General features: G+C 45.0%; 2 protein-coding genes across 2 annotated transcripts in view; one reads left to right on the top strand and one right to left on the bottom strand.

Annotated features, from left to right (window-relative positions):
- rhobtb3 (Rho related BTB domain containing 3) overlaps positions 1-13007 on the top strand; it is a 31924-nt gene extending 18917 nt beyond the window's left edge. Inside the window, exons 8-13 of the mRNA XM_083660703.1 lie at positions 1508-1617; positions 3249-3354; positions 4144-4317; positions 10573-10739; positions 11468-11564; positions 12871-13007. Of these exons, the coding sequence (XP_083516829.1) occupies positions 1508-1617; positions 3249-3354; positions 4144-4317; positions 10573-10739; positions 11468-11564; positions 12871-12989 (773 nt within the window). The 3' untranslated portion in view covers positions 12990-13007. The remainder of the gene's footprint in view (positions 1-1507; positions 1618-3248; positions 3355-4143; positions 4318-10572; positions 10740-11467; positions 11565-12870) is intronic.
- glrx (glutaredoxin (thioltransferase)) lies at positions 12492-17595 on the bottom strand. The gene is made up of 3 exons (XM_083660705.1): positions 17255-17595; positions 16240-16371; positions 12492-13009 (listed from the first exon to the last, which is right to left on the bottom strand). Exons 1-2 carry the CDS (start codon positions 17459-17461, stop codon positions 16258-16260), a joined length of 321 nt encoding a protein of 106 aa, XP_083516831.1. The 5' UTR covers positions 17462-17595; the 3' UTR covers positions 12492-13009; positions 16240-16257.
- Positions 17596-18982: the final 1387 nt, after the last annotated feature.

Here is an 18982-nt window from a genome sequence, read left to right as displayed (position 1 = left end):
CATGCGGTGTCATTAGCCTGCACCATGTGTCGGCGTATAATCCCTCTATCAACTGAAATACTCTCATTATTATGAATTGACGATTAGTTCAAAATCCTGCCCAATCCCTCCCTTCTCCCCTTCAACGCTCTGTTTAACGCCTGATGAGACAGAGTGCTCCACCCCCGCCGCAGCTGCAGGGCTGCACCGGGTTATTAAAGGAGTGTGCCCACTGAAGTAAATAAAATGTAGTCTTTTACGCCCATTATCATTATGCTATGATAATAATGCAGGGGCAAAGAGATTGACTTTTTCGCAAGGGGGGCCGATCGACCCTGGCCATTCCATTCGTCACGCACGGTATCTGGGATGTCATTGGATTTTGCCCAAACTTCGGGGAATGGCGCTCGTCAGTTGCGCTGTTCTGGCATTTTCAAAATGACACTGATTGTTATTTGTCTTCACAATATCTTTAGCGCCACTGATTGCATTTTGTCAAAAATCAGGTTGTTCCCAAAAATTTTTTATCTGTGATGTTATTACTGGTTGGAATACACTGTTTTCCAGGAAGTAAAAGTAATGAGATTTGATATTAAAATACATATTTTGGACATGTTTAGCATTTATTGGTAAATAGGTGTACGTTATCAGTGTTTCCCCTAGAAAAGTTTTCAGGCCGGGAGGGATTTCGAAATGTACCCCGGCCGCAACGGTGGGGGCCCTCGCTGGCGAGTCGCGACGCTAAACTTTTAGCTAACCTGTTCGCATCTATGTTCGCAATGGCATCCCAAGTATTATCGTACTATTATGGGATGCGATGCGAACAGTTGTATTATGGGATGTGCGTTTCTCAGGCAACGACACACGTTGACACATTTTGGAACAGCGCCGCACGCTGGCACAATGCTCCTAAAAGCAAAATGCGTATTGTTTTGAACGATTTGGCATCTTCTATTACTGTCAACACTGTCAACAACAGTATTGTTGTATTGTAATAATATGCCATAAAGGTTTATTGAAATTTTGGGGGAAGCATAAGCATTTATTTTTTTTGCAATTTCTTTCTGGCCTGGCGGGGGCGCCGTTGGCCTGGCGGGCCCGCCAGGCCTGTAGAATGGTAGGGGAAACACTGGTTATGATTTGGAGAACTGGCTAACAATATGAAAAAGGAAACAAATGCAAGTATGCAAGATAACCTCAGTAGAAGTGCTTATTACCAGCCTTATTATATATTCATTGATCTATTTTGCAAAGGCTTTTGAGTCAGTGTTTTGGACTTTGCAGGGAATCTGAACTGTGCGACTCACCCAGAACCACCATCGATTATATCCATTTTGTTGGAAGCAGTGAGACAGATTTGAGAACAATGCTACTCGTAGAAAGCGAGGCTGGCACTGAATGTTCAGCGCTCAGCTGTGTGGGTAGACAGAACACTGTGCCAGCTGTTTGAGAAGAGTTTGCCTCCCTGTCTCGGTAAACTGTGCTGTTGGAGGTGTGCAGAGTCTGTGTTTGTGATGTTTTTTTGCAGGAGCGTGGGAGTGGGATCACCTCCAGGAGGCCCTGGAAGAGAAGCTGAAAAACTCGCTGGCCGTGGCACAGCTTATGGAACGCATACGCTCCTTCATGGGCAGAGACAAGGTGAGGGCCTTAAAAAACAGAAAACAGAAACATGACGTTTAAAATCATTCCAGCTCACTAGCTGCTAATATCTATGCAAATTGCATCGTCATTTTTGAGATTGGCTTATCTTATTGGCCTAAGCTAACTCAGCCTTCCCAAGGAAAGAGGTGAACTATCTGTTCTGCTGTGAGCGTGAATTAATGAATGAATGATGCCAGTCCTTGCTTTTGAAGGTATAAATGTGTCTTGGTAGTTAAAACCATTGCAAACACAATGCCGTAATTACCAAGACTTCCACCGCACGATAATAATGTGGCTGTAGTTAGCATAATTACATAACAATTGTCCCTAATCACCTCACAGTTACTGAGAGAATGAACACAACACAAACAAGGAAAGTCTCAAAGAAGAACACAATGCCTGTAAGGACTTCAATTTATGTCGGCCTTGAAATACAATGTTATGTTATGTTATGTTATGAAAATGCATCGTCATGCCACTGTACTGTGCGTCTTACTAGAAAACATGGGGTGTGATTACATGTGCTGCACGCCACACAGATCAGGAGGTATGACACAGCTATTTCCTACAAGCCTTTGGCACCAGGCATGGTGTACCAAGCCATCTGGATAGAACTAGGTGTTCCACCTGAGTCAGTGCTGAGAGGAGCTCACACACGCCAAGAGACACCCTGTAGTAGGCCCCTTTTCACAGCAACCGCTTTTGAGGTGGTAAAGCAGGAGGTAAAGCAGGTGTAACCAATCACATTAACGAGGGGCCCCCGCACTGGAACGCCTAAATGGAATGGAACCATCAGCAATGGTATTGGTCACACCTGCTTTACTTCCTGCTTTACCACCTCAAAACGGTTGCCGTGAAATGGGTCTATGGACCGCAACGTCCTGTCGTGACTCGGATCCGAGACAGCGCCAGGTTAGCCCACTCCGAGGCCGGTTCAAATGTCGTTTCTGTATCGAGTCGGCTTGCTTCTGTGAGTGTTTGCTGAAGGTTCTGTCTTCTTCGATGTGTTTACTGAACCCTCCCTCAGCTGCACTGAGCCATGCGAGAATATGGAGTTCTTTGTGCTTCGGTATTGACAGAGAAAGGTCAAGGAATGGTAATAGGATGCAGTGGCGACACTCATTTACGGACTTCAGAAATGCGCGCGCGTACACGCGCACACACAGACACACACACACACACACACACTGCTGGTATCATAATGCTGTGCAGTATTCCTGTATTTTGCACTAGGTATTATTTGACTGGCTTATAATGGGCACAAATGAGTTAGCAGTAGAGATGGCTTCGGATGACCGTCTGGCTCGCGGTGTGTTCTCAGTATTGCCAGTTCCATTGTGGCTGTCTTGGCAATGCAGCTTAAGTCGATTTGGCAAGCGCTAAGCAAAGCTGGCAGACGGGCTATTGGTATTCCACAAGGGAGCTGGGCTGGACGCACAGAATGGCAAGTGTGCTGGTAAGTACCTGACAGTGGAATCTTAACCCCCCGTGTGTCTGTTTCTGTCTTCCTCTCTGCCTCTCCTATTCTGTGTGTGTGCGTGTGTGTGTGTGTGTGTGTGTGTGTGTGTGTGTGTGTGTGTGTGTGTGTGTGTGTGTGTGTGTCCATGCATGTGTGTGTGTGTGTGTAGGGCCCCAGGGATACCCCAAGTGCGCGGGCAGCTCAGCTCGGCCCTCAGACTCTGGTCAACCTCTTTAATTCCCCTCTATACTCTGACGTCATCTTCATGGTGCAAGGTTAAGTGCATGTCAATCTGTTACACACACACACACACACACACACACACACACACACACACACAGAGCTTTGGAAGGTCACGTGTTATTAGCCTTGATTGAATGATCTCGGGCCTGGGCCTTAATTAGGTGGTCCATTTGGCGGTGCAGGCAGTTTGCTGGCTGGTTCTTGGGGCTACATGTGACCAGACATATGATCTACAATGGATGTAAATCTACAGGGAGTTGAGGAAAATGGTTTTGTCCTGAGCTTCAGTCACATAAGATGAAGTGTTCTCGGCTCCTTCCCCGTTACGTTTCACCTTGTATCCGTGGATCGCCAAAAGCTCTCCGTTCAATTGCTCTCGCCCGGCCATTTCTCTATTAAAGGCTCCTCCGAATCAATATTTGTCTCGCAGCGAGCGCACAGAGCTTTCCTTGTCCTTGCACCCCAGAATTATAATTCTAGCTCTTCGAGGTCATCAAAAAAGATGTCACCATATTTTGTGCATTTCTGTTCTCTGAATATCCTGTTTAAACAGGAAATCCATCACATTAAGGAAGCGAGATGTTCTTAAAATGCTCTTTCATCGTGACACTGACTGACGTTTTAAATTTTAAGATGTATTCTGTTATTAAGGCGCAAGATTCAACGCATCAAGTCATTGACAAACTGCAATTCAAACAACATAGTTTACATTATGAGGTATTGTCATCTTCCATCTCGTTGGGACTTACCCCCACGGCACTCTGAGATCCTATATGCATTCATGTAAATTTTGTGTGTGTGTGTGTGTGTGTTTTTTCCAGGGAGTGTGTTGCCGGCCCACCGGGCGGTGCTGGTCGCGCGCTGTGACGTCATGGCGGCCATGTTCAGCGGGAAGTACGCAGAGGCGCGGAGCCGGGTGGTGCCCATCCACGGAGTCTCCTCGGACACCTTCCTCTCTTTCCTGGAGTACCTCTACACTGACACCTGCTGTCCTGGTGAGTTTACTGCACACAACTTAACACCCCCCTGTGCCCGCCGCCACACTACTATACACTAAGACGGATGACCAGAGGATACCTAGAAGCACGAGCTACATCTCCAGCGGGTGGTCTAAAAATACAGCGAGTGAATGGCTATGGTGTAAGTGAGCTCGATCGTGGTTCTGAACCCGTTAAACTCTAGCGGTTGGATTCTGTGCAGTGGCCAACAATAGTAGATGGATTGCACTGGGCAGTCGGTAGTTGTCTGTGTTATTCATCCGTCTCCAGTAACTACTCCCCCAAGGCTGCTGTAAATAAAAAGATGTTCTTTGCTTGCTTTAATGATAAAACTAAACAGAGGCTGGCTGGCTTGGTTGAAATTTATGACCGTGGTTAAAGTCGCTTTAGACCAACAAGATGGCACACACTCTTTTGTGTAATGACAGCGGCCCTCCTGTTGTGAAGAATTTCTCCAACCGAATCCTTCACCCCGTTTGTACACCACAGAAATAAAAGACAATCCCAAATTGGCAATCAGACACTTGAGAGAGGAAGCTCCGTGCTCGGTGCTCCAGGCCTCTCCCACAAAAAAAAAAAAGGCCTAAAAAGGCCCGGTGAAACAAAAGAGCAGATGACAAGTCCCGTCCACCATCTGTGTGACTGAGACGTTGCTGCCAACTAAGTGCTCCAGTCTCCGGAGGTATGAGGAGAACAGCCCTGAGCTCAAATTAAATTAGATTTTAAGTGATGACAAAAATCAACCTGTGGCATCGCCGCTTCATCGGCCACGGAGCTCAACGGTCGACTGCCCACTTTTTCGCAGCTCCGGGTTTTCCACGAGTGAATTCCCCCCCGTTCATTTTCTCCATAGACATTTAGAAAAAGCTCTTACGTAACGAGCTTTAAGCCTGGAACCAAGCCAAGCAGCTAGCAGATGAATCGCGGGTGACCATAAAACATTTGACTCGGAGCAAAAACGAAAAATGAAAAACAGGGAAGAAAATCGATATACATTTCCCCCCCCACCTTTTATTTTGGTTCCGAGTGAAATGTCGACCGCGGGGCTGCTATTGTTATCAGTTCACCTTGTGAGACACCTATAAGCGGGATCTACTACAGAAGCTGTTTTGAGTACGTTGCCAGGTGTTTATACTGTCTGCCTGACTGTGGACAGATTCTGTTAGCATGATTGTGTCAAAACCATGCAAGATGCCGTCACGAAACTTTGCAGGTGTGTAGACTAGACGACATCGAAATGAAGGCCGAGTTTGAAAGTGGGCGTGATCCACGCAAGGCCCGCCCCACACATTAACCCCCCCCCCCCTCCACTTTACGCCCCTGGCTCACATTCATTTTGTCGCGGACGGCGCGGCTGGTGTGAAGATGTCTCTAGTAGTATTACAACTGTAATTTACAGTTACAAAGTGAGGAATCGTGCATTCCTTTATAACTGGGAACTGGTAATCTTACCGGTTCAAAGGTCATGAGCTGGGACGTGACGTCACTAGAGCTGGTATTTCCCATTCCAAACCCGTAGGAGCCTCAGCAGCCCCGACGTAAAAAATCCAAGATGGCTGATCCGCGCAACAACAGTAGTTATAATCGTATAAATGCTATTTAGCACTTCTGTCTTGTTTGTGTCTCATTAAATCAGCTGTACACACAGCACGGCCTACTTCTATCTGTGTGGACATGAGGCTGCAGTGTTTGTATGCGCAAAATGCCACGAAATGCCTTGTTATCAACTGTTATTGCTAACAATGGCTAGCCTGGCTAGTGACTGGATCTGACCAGTAAACAGTGAACTTCACCAGCTCAACTTTTCTGCAAATGGAACGCTAACAAAACGGATGTGACGTCATTTAGCCTCCACATCCCAGTTCTTTTGCGATAAAGGAACGCACGATTACACACAACATTGGCTGCCATCCACCATCTCAGTATACATTCATGCTGAAACCAGAACAATGTAAATGTTCAGTGGATGAGTGGATTTTTTTTGTCATCTTCACCAAAATAGAATAACTCAGAGGTAAGAGGTTAGAGAACCCGCTAGACCAGAGCTGATCCCCTCATTCTGTAGCATGTGATAGCTAGATGTAAAAGGGTTTGAACAGTAATGATTTCATACCAACCCCATAGAGTACATGGCTTCTTCAAGCAATCAGGAAAAACAGTTCTACAGTATCTGAAATCATTTTCATAAACAACCGTCAACACCCTGCTCGCCTCACGGGCCGGGGGGGGAGGGGGAGGGGTGGTGTTTAGGTGTCTCGAAAGATATCTTCACTTGGAGCCACAGCAGGAAGATAAAGCCGCCACATAGCCCCCAGAGGCTGCAGCGTTATTATGTAAGAGCCCAACACTGAAGGTCAGAGCAAGGTCACTCCTCCAGAAGCAACAACAACCACCACCGCTGGCGTCGTCGCAGCAGTGGAGGAGCTCCCATCAGTTACTCCTATAGAGACGTCTTGTGTATTCGTACGATAGTAGAGGACACGGAGACGCTCTGGTTTCTATTCAGATCACAGTGCAGAGGCAGCATGTAGCGAGCAGCCTCCTGTCTGAGTGACGTTGGATCAGAGCAGCAGGTACACAGTCAGTCGTGCGGCGCTCAGAGGAGGCGGACGGCTCCCTGACAGCCCCCAGCATGAATGGCAGGCGCCCGGGAAGATCAGGCAGGCGCCAGGGGAAGATCAGGAGCCATTTGCTTTGACATTGTGACACCATGATCTAATATGATTGATGGCATTATTTTGTTTGAAGCCTGTACAGCCTGTATAGCCTGTATGTAAGTATGGATGTTGGAAAGCTCGTGTTGTGTGTGTGTGTGTGTGTGTAGAGATACGGTAATTTGACAAGCGTTGGGGAAATATTTATCGTCGGTCTGGTTTACGTTACGACTGCATTTGTTTATTTGCGAGCCTTTAAATACACAGCACCTGAGCTGCCTTCAGAAGCGCCCGCAGCGCCGCATTTGATGACTCCTTCTGTTTGAACATATGTTATTACCTCTGCCAACGAGCTTGTTCCTGCTCTATACAGTCTGTTTGTCAGCAGGATATCTCAGAAACCTATTAAATGATTTCCATTAAATCTGGTGGATGGATAAGGGTTAGGCCAAGGAGCAATTGGATTAGATTTTGGTGGCGATCCGGGACTTGCACCATGAGATGATTATGGGGTTTTCTTTTTTAGCCATAACAATGAAACTAAGACTTGATTCCAAATTCTACGGAGATCGTGTCAAAAATGTATAGGGGCGGGAGGTACGGTGGTGCAGTGGTAAGCACTATCGCCTCACAGCTCGAAGGTCGTGGGTTCGATTCCCACCTGGGCCGATGTGAACACTGAAGGAATGCGTGCCCGTCCGCATGTCCTCGAGTGCCCACCACCCGGGTGGGGGTCGGCAAAATGGCCTTTCTGTGTGGAGTTTGCATGTTCTCCCCGTGCCTCCCGGGGGTCTCCTTCATATAGGAACCCCCTTCACAAAAACATGCAACATCCTGGTTGCTTATATGGTTCCTCCTCTGATCGTTAAGGGCGCCTGTTCAGAGGGAGGGGAACTGGTTGGAATAGCGTGAACCTCCCACGTGCTATGTCCTACCGGTGAAGTTTCCTCGGGCAGGTGAAAAGAAGCGGCTGACTTGACTGCCCATGTCTCGGAGGATGCATGGAATCAGTCTCGGCTCTCCCCAGATCGGCAGAGGATGGAGTAGCAACCAGGATTGAGTAATTCAAATGAGCACTAAACGGGGGATAAAAATGGGATAAAAAATCGGGAAAAAAACATAAAAATAAATAAAAATAAAATAAAAATGTATAGGGGTGTACACAAGATATATCCTTCGGTCTCACCACTATGTGATAGGTGTCGGGTGTCGGAGGGCACACTGTCCCATGCTTTTTGGTTTTGCCCTTCACTATCAGGATTCTGGGCCAAAGTATTTGATTGGTACTCTAAGGCCTACAAAATAACCCTCCAACTGGAGGCGGAACTCGCCATCTTCGGCTGCTCGGAGTCCTCTTTGCTCCTCCCAACGGCCGTGCAGCAATCTGACACAGGGAATGACAGTTGCCAAGAAACTAATTTTGAAGGAATGGAAGTCCTCCTCTCCACCTTCTTTTCAGCTGTGGCTGACAGACATGATCTCAGTTATATGTATGGAGAGACTCAGGTTCCAGAGGACAAATTATTTAAGGACATTTTTCGTTATTTGGGACCCGTTCCTGACCTATTTCGATCAGGCTAAAAGCGGTAATTGAGTTTCTTTTTTCCCGTTTTTTGGCCTTTTTTGGCCCCTGCGGCTTATATAACGGTGCGGCTTATCTATGGATTTTTTCAGCAAACGGCCACTCGGGAACCTCCAAAATCTATGGATGTTGGTATGAGGCAGAACGAGAGCAAGACAGACATTACGAGAGCGAGACCCTGATTGGATGATGTTGCAAAAAATGTGCCTCGCGACCTGATTGGAGCACTGTGCCACTACTCTCTCTCAGCCACTACAGTAAAACACCCTCCCTCCTCCCTCGCTCCGGGGGGAAAATGGCAGCGATTGAGCCTGAAAGACAGTCTGAATGAAATTGAATGTAACATTCCCAATTCTATGTATTACATTCTAAAAAACTAACGGCAACATTTTGGAAGGCTAAGCCACACAACTAGCTCGTTGTAATCTAACATCATGCTTCAAAAGATGGAGAACTGGCTGTGTTACGACGATGGCGGCGAGAAGAAGAAGGAAAGAAGGAAATCGAGCAGCAGCACGTAACCTTGGCATCAGGGTGTTGACACAGAGAGCAGACGGCCGAGGTGCCGTTCAGATCCGACTGAAGGCTCAAGTTTGCCAGTGGATCCTGACAGCGTGGAGGAGTGTCAAAACATCCACGATCACCAACGGGTTCCGAAAGGCTGGACTGCTGCGTGATGAAGAGGAGGACGCCGCCACAGCTGAGGGCCTTCAGAGGCCGTTCGATTCCGACAGTGACGAAGAGGAGTTTGTTGGTTTTGAGAGCGACAACGAAGGAGAGAGGAGAGTGGCTGACGAAGCCACCCTGAGCCTGTTCGTTTCCGACACTGAAGATGAGGACTTTGGTGGTTTTAGTACGCAGGAAGAAGACGAAGATGAGGATTAATGACTTGACTTTTCTGGTTACAGCCGTGTACTGCACCTTAGCCTAAAAGATGAAGACGAGGATTAATGACTTTTCTGGTAGGCTGATTACCGTATATTTTAAGCAGCCGTGTTACTGCAACTTTAGGCTTACGCGCTTACTGTCGTGTTACAGGCACTTTATTTTGCACTTTAAAAAAAACACATTTAATTTAGCCATTGATATTGCCTCGTCAAGCGCTGTAAGCTTTGTTTTTTGTTATGGTACTACTGTAGGCTATAATGTAGATCAGTGGTTTTCAACCTTTTTCATGCCAAGGACCCCTAAATTTACACAGCACAGTACATGTTCTGTAGCTACTATTGCACTAAATGGTAACACTTGAACGTTATGCAAATATGCAACTTGTTTTGTTGAAATGTTAATAAATGGGAGCTTCCCCAAACAGCCATCTCTTTCCCGACAATCCCCTCTGTGCACGAACCCTTACATATGGTAATTAAACATCAAAACACCCGCAGCTTATAGTCCGGTGCGGCTTATATATGTAAAAAACAGTCAACTTTGCAGGTGCGGCTTATACACCGGTGCGCCTTATAGTCCGGAATTTACGGTATATATATATACCGGTATATATATTTTCTTATCGTTTTGTAAGCACATTTTCTATGACTGGTAGCACTATTTTGTAGCATTGTAATGTTGAATGTATGTATATATGTTTTTTCTTTTCTTTTTTCCTGTTCTTGTTTTGTTTTCTTTATGTTCTGAAAAAGTAAAATAAAATATATATATTTTTTTTTATAGGGGTGTAACAGGTGGAATGGAACTACCGTTATTGTAAAAATATTGTTTTAAGCTTATGTAGCAATTCTGCTTTGCTCTCTCTCTCTCTCTCTCTCTCTCTCCAATAAGTCAAAGGCCTTTTATGAACATAGGGAGCATGTTTACCTAAGCCACTGATAGAATAAGCATGCAGCAGCACTGCCAGAGTTAGTCGTTTGATTCCCACTGGAGCTACCATGCTCAAATGTAGACTAGATGTACTCATAGTAAGCTTCGGATAAATGTATCCCACCAAATAGCGTGTCCTATTACTGCATGTACCAGACTGTGCTGTGTGTGTGTGTCTCTGTGCGTGTGTGTGTCCAGCTAGTGTGCTGCAGGCGATGGCGGTGCTGGTCTGTGCCGAGATGTACCAGGTGAAACGACTGCAGCACCTCTGTGAGGTGTGTGTCTGCGCCTACCTTCAGAGCATGCCCAGTAGAGAGCTGGCATCAACGGGTATCAGCGTGGTTCGACTACTCCGGAGAGCAAAGGTCAGTGCGACTGTGAAATTTGAGTGTGACTGAGGGCGAGAGAGAGTGACAGAGATATGATCTGAGGACACAAACAGAGAGCTGTGGCAGAGTGCCTGCTGTCTGTGTAAATCTATTACCACTTTATGGGGATGACAGTTCCTTCAGCCAAAACTATTTAGGATTGTATATAGAAAAATGTCACGTTTTCACAAGAACACTGTATACAATATATATGTTTTTAACCAAGCTTAATATTTTCACTTGCAATTGCCCTATCATTTATCTGCAAATGATAGATGGGGATTCTTTGAAGGTTATAATTCAGTAGTGAATCACCTACTCGCCTGTATGAGGCCATTTACACCTGGCACTAACATGCATTCTCTGTGATCAGATTGCAATCGGATAGTGCTTGACCACATTCGCCTGATTTCATTTACACCTGGCATTAACATGCATTTTGGGTGATCAGATTACAATCTGATTGCAACCTGATCACCCAAAATGGGTGTCCTCTCAATCCGCATACAGTTGCTGTATGCGGATTGAGAGGACACATTGCGTTTACACTTGTGTTCAATGTGGTTTGGCCGATCAGATCGCAATCTGTCTTCAATGTGTCTTGGGGCCGTTTACACCTGTACTATTCAAGTGGTCAAGCACTATCTGATTGCAATCTGATCACAGAAAACACATGTTTGTAAATGGCCTCAACGTGTTATGTCTCTCTTCAAATTGATCCTCAGTGCCACAACGCAGAGCAGCTGTATGTCTGGCTCCTCCACTTTATCGCCAACAACTACCTGATCTTCAGTCACAAACCGGACTTCCTGGAACTCTCAGGTCAGTGGTTGAATTTTTAAACCCTTTCATGCCAAATTCCTTTGAAATAAATTGCCCTTTTTGGCCAAGTACTCAGTGACTCAATTGATGGCTGGCCGTTCCGTTTAAGAGTGCCTCCAGGCTTTCACAGTAGTTAAAAATGCATTTAGAGTTGGAGTACTGAGCTGAGTTAGGGTCTGTGTGGCTTTCTTTGACACGGTATGTTTGGCTCACTGGCTCAGAGAAGTGTTGTGAATGTGAATGCAGGGCTTGTTCTTGTCAGATGTCAAATAGCCGACATCGCACAAGCAAACAAGCGTGCTAAATACACAGCGCTAATCGGGGCGTCTCCCTATCTGCGGAGAAACGAAGGGAAACACGACAGTAGCCATTGTCTCTCTCGGTGCATATTTGAAAATATGAAGTGAGCTTTAAAACGGCGACTAATAATTCTGCCAATGCAGTCCCCACCACAAGATGTCGATTTTGAAGTTTTAAAGGAAATCCACTGATCTAGGAGCCCATGTGAAACCTGGTGTTTTTCATGCTATAATGCCATAAAACAGAGACTGTATGGCAAAATGACTGTACAGCACAGTGCTGCAGTGTTTCTTGCACAAAGCAGAATTGATGTGTAAGCAGCCGCAGTACTCAACCCGGTCAGATCAATCGATAGCCCCTGTCTGATACCAAGAAATCTTTAAAAGGCTGAAGATGAGTGTGGCTCTGTGCTCGCTGTGTGCGCCGTTTACTCATCCGTATAACACTACTGACTCCGGCCAGCCTCTTTACATTTGACGTTTGAATGAACGCTCGTGTTACATACAGCACATCCAATCCGTTATCTCATGTTTTTATATAGCCTTATGCATTTAGTACGCCACGTTAAAAGCAGATAAAGACAATGGTAAGGACAGGTCTAATTCAAATGATTAATGGCAACATTGCTCAGGTTAGTAAGCGTTAGCATGTTTTATTGTCATCGTTACTCACACACGCACTGTGCACACAAGAGACTATAGTTTTAAGGTCAAATGGACGGTTACTGAAAGGCACAAGCGAAGTGAAAGTAGACGGCACGTAATCACCGTTGTTGGTCTTCGGGTCCTTGTCGGTGTAAACAAAAAGAGTGTGATGTATAGTATATATTATGTAGCGTTCATCATGGCGATAAAGTGTGTGTGTATGTGTCTGTGCGCGAGTGTTCTGAACAGTAAAATATTGCTGCAATCATTTCACCAGCAAAACATCTACTACAGTTGTGTTTGCAAAAGATGACCGTTATTATTATTACATTTACTTGTATCGGTGTGTGTGTTTGTTCCAGAAGAGGAGCGTGAGCAGGTGGAGAGGCTGCGCTGGCCGTCCAGAGGCTACCTACAGGAGCTCAGCGAATACCAGCAGCGGCGCCGCAAACTACGCAAGTCCCGCTGCATAGTCATGTGACCCCGCCTGGAAGCCGAGCCCTGTGGAACACATGGGAGGGGGGGCAGAGGAGAGGAGGGAATCCAGGAGGACAGGGATGGGGAGGAGGGGGAGAGGGGACCACGACATGTGGGAAAGAGGGGAGAGAAGAAACAGGAGAGACTTGTTAGAGACTGCCGTGCTGGCTGGCTGACTCCAAATGGATGCTGGTGGAAGGCTTAAGAGCCTCTGAGGGACGATGTGGGAGAGGAAAAGGTCACGGAGGCCTCGTCCGACGAGACGGTGTTGACAAGCGGTGACAGACAGACACCACACTGTGACGCGCCTCTTTTCCCCCTGAGGAGACTGAGCAACAGTACGGAATTAACTGTGCGTGTCCTTGGCCTGATGACTTTTCCATCATGGGCAACACAAAATGACTGATTCCTAAAACAAACTAATGTGAATTTAAAATGACCGGCTGGCCATTTGGCCAGAAGCTCTGACTGTGGAAAAACAAAATAAGACACAAAATGATTCATTTCAATTACGATAAACATTGAGACAAAATGGTGGATTTCAACTATCGAGTAGGAATACAAATTTAGCAAATGGCCTGTATTTGTTGGAAAGCAGACCGTGATCATTGGGAGTCCAGATAGAAGACTTTTTCAACGCTGACTGACTTCCAACAGGTAATGAGATATCAGGTTGTATAAGCAGAACTGCATTAAACGGAAACTAAAGTGTTGTCTTCTGCAGCCGACACCTGGGGATGTCTGTGTATCTTATCCATGCTGGACACCTAACTACACCTCAAATCAAACCTTAGCCCATTGATTGTGTTTCATGTTACTTACACATTTAAACGGGTGCAAATGTAGCGTGCTCATTCGTTACGTTGAAATAACTCTGTTACAGTGTTTCAACGTAACGGTCACCTACATTAAACCCAGACAACAGAGCAATCGAGGCTCAGTGGGTCACAACATGGTAACACTGCTGCTAGCACAGTCATGCTCGTTTTCATATGTGATATGACAGAAACTCAATTTAGCCTACAAGCAGGACAGATTTAATTACCGTTCTTTTGCACACACTTATTAGATTATTTCCGATCTCTAATTCATTCATAGCATCAATAAGTGTCTAGGGGTCAGAATATGATTTATTACCATGCAAGACTTCATACATTTTGGTCTTGGCCTGTGTCAAATGAGGCCATTCTCAATTTCATTCAGGAAATGGCTTGAAATTAAAATATACATACATAGCCTGTATTGAAATCGAGTGCTTCTTCTTCCACTAAATCCAGTGAAAAATCACACAAGATGTATTCTTAGTTTCATTTAAAGCCTGTGAGCTGGAATTACACCTTATTTCCCTAGTGGGATGAGTTGAAGTGATGCTGACTCCAACCCCTATCTATTTGCAATAATAAAACCTTAAAGGGTCTTTCTCTCTCACACACACACACATCTTTTAGTAGCATTTTGGTGTACAGAGATTTGAGAGGAAGCACCAGACTTATACCATGATGGACATTATTGCAATTGCAATAAAGTAATAAAAAAAAGAACATTGAAACACTGAAGACCACAATGCCTCAGGCTGGATATACAGGAGTTTTGTTTTTGTTTTGGAGTTGTTGTTTTTTGACATCATGAGATTATGATTTACTGGTGCTGCGACTATTTTTGTAAACTGTACTGTACGTGGATGTTAATTTATTTTTATTTTTTACTGGGCCAGACTTTATTTTACAGTTCTCTGTTTCTCTGGTATTTACTTCATATGGCTAAATAATATTTGGCAAGTAATGTTGAACAAAAAATTCAGCGGGCAAAATATAAGCCTTCACTCAAATTAATGCTAAGAAAGAGCAATGATGCACTAGCGCCTCCTCTGGTTGGTCGGGGTGCCTGTTCAGGGGGGGTGGAAGGGAACTGGTGGGAATAGCGTGATCCTCCCACGTGCTACGTCCTGCCGGTGAAGCTCCCCGGTGTCAGGTGAAAAGAAGCGGCTGGCAACTGCGCATGTGTCGGAGGAAGCATGGTGCTAGTCTACGGCTCTCCCCCGATCGGCAGAGGGTGGAGCAGCGAACGCGGCAGCAGGGGGAAATTGGCCAAGTACAATTGGAGAGAAAATGGGGGGGAATCAGGAAAAAGAAAGGAGCAATGATGACAATGTACAGATATTTTTGTATTCAACTGTTCATCAACAGTTATTATAGTTAACATACGTGCCTGTACTGTATATCCAATGCTTGCAGTACCTTAGGATGTGTATTGTAACCTATGAGCAAATAACCACTGTCAGATTTGGACACTTGGTGTATTTGGCTCTGTGTATTTAACCATAATGACGATGCAGTGCTGCTGCTCTACAATATCAAAGTGTGCGTCCAATATCAAATCATGGTCTTGTTGACATAATGTCGTGTTGCTCAGTCCCAAGCTAAGTGAATCCTCTAGATGAACTATAGCTACACTAAACTGACAGTACAATCTATTCTGAATTAGTGAGCCACCAGGGACAGTATTAGCAGATAAATCCTAATGTACTCGTATAAAAGAAAATCAATCGGTAAATAGCAGCTGAAACAGGACAGTGAAACAAAGTGCTCAGTACTGCATCCACACCCAGCATGTGGGGACATAGATGTGGCTCCACTAGGCCACTGCTGTACAAACTGTAGTTACTATGAACTCTGGCCCTCAATAAAGACATGTTTTAGAAGGAACATGCCACAAACTCAGTTCATATCTGCACTCGACTGTGTTCTGTTTGCACTGAATTGACCCCTAACACCCCCCACCCACCAAAGTTGTTTCTCCTACCAGTCAAATAGGACTGTTTTTTTTTTTACATCCATTTGCTTCAATGTGCAACACAAAGCAGATTGTATTCCTGTCTTTGCCACCACTGCAATAAGTTCTTTCATCTCTTTGAGCACCACCTGCGGCATCTAATTGCCTTTAATTAATTAATTTATACACTGATGAGAGTTTACAGTTAGTTACTAATTTATGCACTTGATCGCCAGCCTCGGGTCTTCTGAGAGGCAAAACTTCCCTCCTCTTCTCGCCTGCCAAACTGGTTTCCCTCTTATCTTTCCTTCGGTCCACACACAGCCAGACACCTCGCTCCGCGCTCTCTTTCTGACCTCTGACCTGTGTGTAGGTGCAGTGTGTTTTTGTGTATAACCTGGGAAGGGAAGAGGCAGCAACATGTGTGCAAGCAAAGTACACACTACTTGGAAATGTGTGTTTGTGACTGTGTGTCCGTCTACCTGGAGGCCCGGAGCGGGTCACTGCAGCGCTCCGATGGACTGCAGCATGGCCTCCAGTTTGCCACTCTGATCCAGCTCCGCTACGTCACTGCCGCCTCCCACACACTCCTCGCCAATGAACACCCGTGGGACCTACGATCGCATCAAATATGAATTATGTCCACGTCAATACAAGACATACACAGACATTATGTTTTTAGTTTTCTTATTTCCAGACAAATTAGTCTGAAATGTTATAACAGAAGTGGAGTATTGGCCAGAATGACATGAACACTTGGGACACTTATACAGCGGGTATTTTGCATGTTGCGTTCAGGTGCACTGTAATTTTTTTTTCTTTTACTAATTTGTCTGGAAATAAGAAAATAAAAACATAAATTAAAAGAAGACAAAATGAACCTAATCAATTTAATACACGGACATAATAGTAAATATGCAGGCACAGATTTCCCATGACCACACACTCACTCTCTCTCCACACACACACACTATAAACCTGCCTCCATAGCTCTTAACCCTGATTAGCTAATAATGTTATTAATCTGTTACTCATTAATACATGTGAACTTAATCCTATAACCAAGTTAAAGTGAGACTCGCAGCTGCGCAGGCGTAGTTGCTCATCTCCCTGATGAAAGACATGCTGAACTTTGGATCACATCCATCATGTAGGCCTAACGTTATTGATTAGTAGTCATTGTGATGCCTCCGGAAAACAATTAGCAAATATTGCAACAAAATGTGTACGTAACGTTATGCAGCTTTGAACTGGGTAAGCGCCAAGCGCAGTAAAATATCAGAGAAAATGTAGATGCCAAAAATATTCACATACTGTACCCCCCCCCCCCCCCCCCTCCCCTGCTCTGGTGCACAGGTAGGATGCATGTCTCAGGCCTAATGTTACAATCAATATGTTGCTGAGACTCTTGCAGCCTTAAAGCGGTTTATATTGAGCGTTATTCGTAGCTCAGCCACAGCTAAATGAAAACACGCACAAGTCATAAAGGGGACGTACCGTTCGGGCCCCGGTCATTTCCAAGAAATAGTCTTGCATGCTGCCCATGTCGCTCCGTCCAGTTATATCAATACACTCTAGATGCCCAGGCTTGAATTTGTATTTTGACAAAACCTCTTTGGCCATGACGCAATACGAGCACGTCGGCTTCATGAACATCACCACTTTGTCTCCTCTAATTTTAGTCTCCACAAATTCCTGCGCCATTTTCCGCTGGGCTTTAGGTCTGTTCAAGCGGTCGGTAATAGAATAGAAGAAAGAAAGAAAGAAGCGATAAAGCTCGCAGTCGCCAACGGAACAATGGATGAATAATGAATTGGATGAATGGACGAGCGAGACGTTGCTTCCGTATTATTAATGATATGATAATGAGGGTGACGTCAGGACCGCCCACTTCTTAAAGAGACAGTTGCACTTGCGTGTGCATGTAAGGGCGTGCACTGCACACACAGAACATTTTCATATTAATGCTCGGAACATCAGTGGAGCTGCTGGAGGGAAAACAGTAAGCACTGAGTGGTGCAGGCTGGGTCACATGGTTGTTGTTGTTGTTGTTATTATTATATATTAAGGGTGCACTCTGTTGATGCCCCCATAGGAAACATTATATGATTGCTATTATTATTATAAGACAAAATTGAAACGCTCTCCCTCTGTGCTCAGGTGCATGGGCATACAGTCTCTGTGTGTGTGTGTGTGTGTGTGTGTGTGCGTGTGCGTGTGTGTGTGTGTCTCTCTCTCTCTCTCTCTCTCTCTCTCACACACACACACACACACACACACACACACACACACACACATGCACACAGGGCTACAAATACATTGTACTACTGGACTTCTGGGGACATTACCTTGAAATGCATTTTTTTATTAAGGTGGGACATTCAAAAATATGTCTTCACAAGTTTCAAATAATGAACTCAGTACACGTGTGCCCATATGCATGATCTGAGTCAACGGTGTTTGAGAAGAAAATAAAAGTCCTAAAGGTTGATGCAGCTGTTGGTGATTATGGAGCCTGCATGGTGTCAGTTGAGGTCAGCAGCAGACAGCTCGTACACAAATCAATTGAGCACAGATGGTATGGATGTTCTGAGGACATGACTGTAGATAATCAGGCATCTCAGGTCACGTGATAAGGCTTAGATTTGCCTACAGGTCCTTACTGACCTTTTATGTCAGAGGTTTTCAAAGTGGGAGGCGGGCCTCACCAGGGGGCTCCAAGCCGTTTCACATAGCACATAGAATAGCCTAAATCTGTGTGATTTGGTTAGAGGTAGTTCAGAGATACTACAGTAGTTTGGGGGAATTTGACAGTTTTCCCCACTTTCCCAGAGTCAGACAGAAACTAATACATGCCATCACAGACATTTATTTGTGTATTTAGTGTAGTCTGAAGTATAGGCTACTGGAATGTTATAAAGTAATGTTAAAAAGTATATCATGGTGGCTTTGAAGAATGCAATGATTATTTAACTATTATATTGGCAACAGTTTAAAGTCCAACAGTCTATGAATCTCTGGCTGAACCTCCTGCATCTGAAGAAAAAAATTGAGGCAAATATTTTATCCTTTAGGAAAACTTTCACATCATACTGTATGCAAAAGGCATAACATGTGTAACCTCCCTCCTTTCTTTGAATTCATATTTTATTTCACGTGGATGTCGGGGAAACCACACAGATCAAAAGAAGTTACAAAAAAAGAGCCAACAACTTTCCATGTAGA

This window comes from Poromitra crassiceps (genome assembly GCF_964638095.1).
Source record: "Poromitra crassiceps genome assembly, chromosome: 25".
Lineage (NCBI taxonomy): Eukaryota > Metazoa > Chordata > Actinopteri > Beryciformes > Melamphaidae > Poromitra > Poromitra crassiceps.
The sequence above is the reverse complement of the archived record's forward strand: the minus strand, read 5'-3'. Positions and strand labels throughout refer to the sequence as shown.

What these genes read in the sequence shown, in the direction of transcription:
- glrx (XM_083660705.1), bottom strand. Translation starts at nt 17,461, where the DNA reads ATGGCGCAGGAATTTGTGGAGACTAAAATTAGAGGAGACAAAGTGGTG. An exon ending in AAATGACCGGGGCCCGAACG is followed by an intron (nt 16,372 to 17,254) that starts GTACGTCCCCTT and finishes ATGCGATCGTAG; the next exon opens with GTCCCACGGGTGTTCATTGG.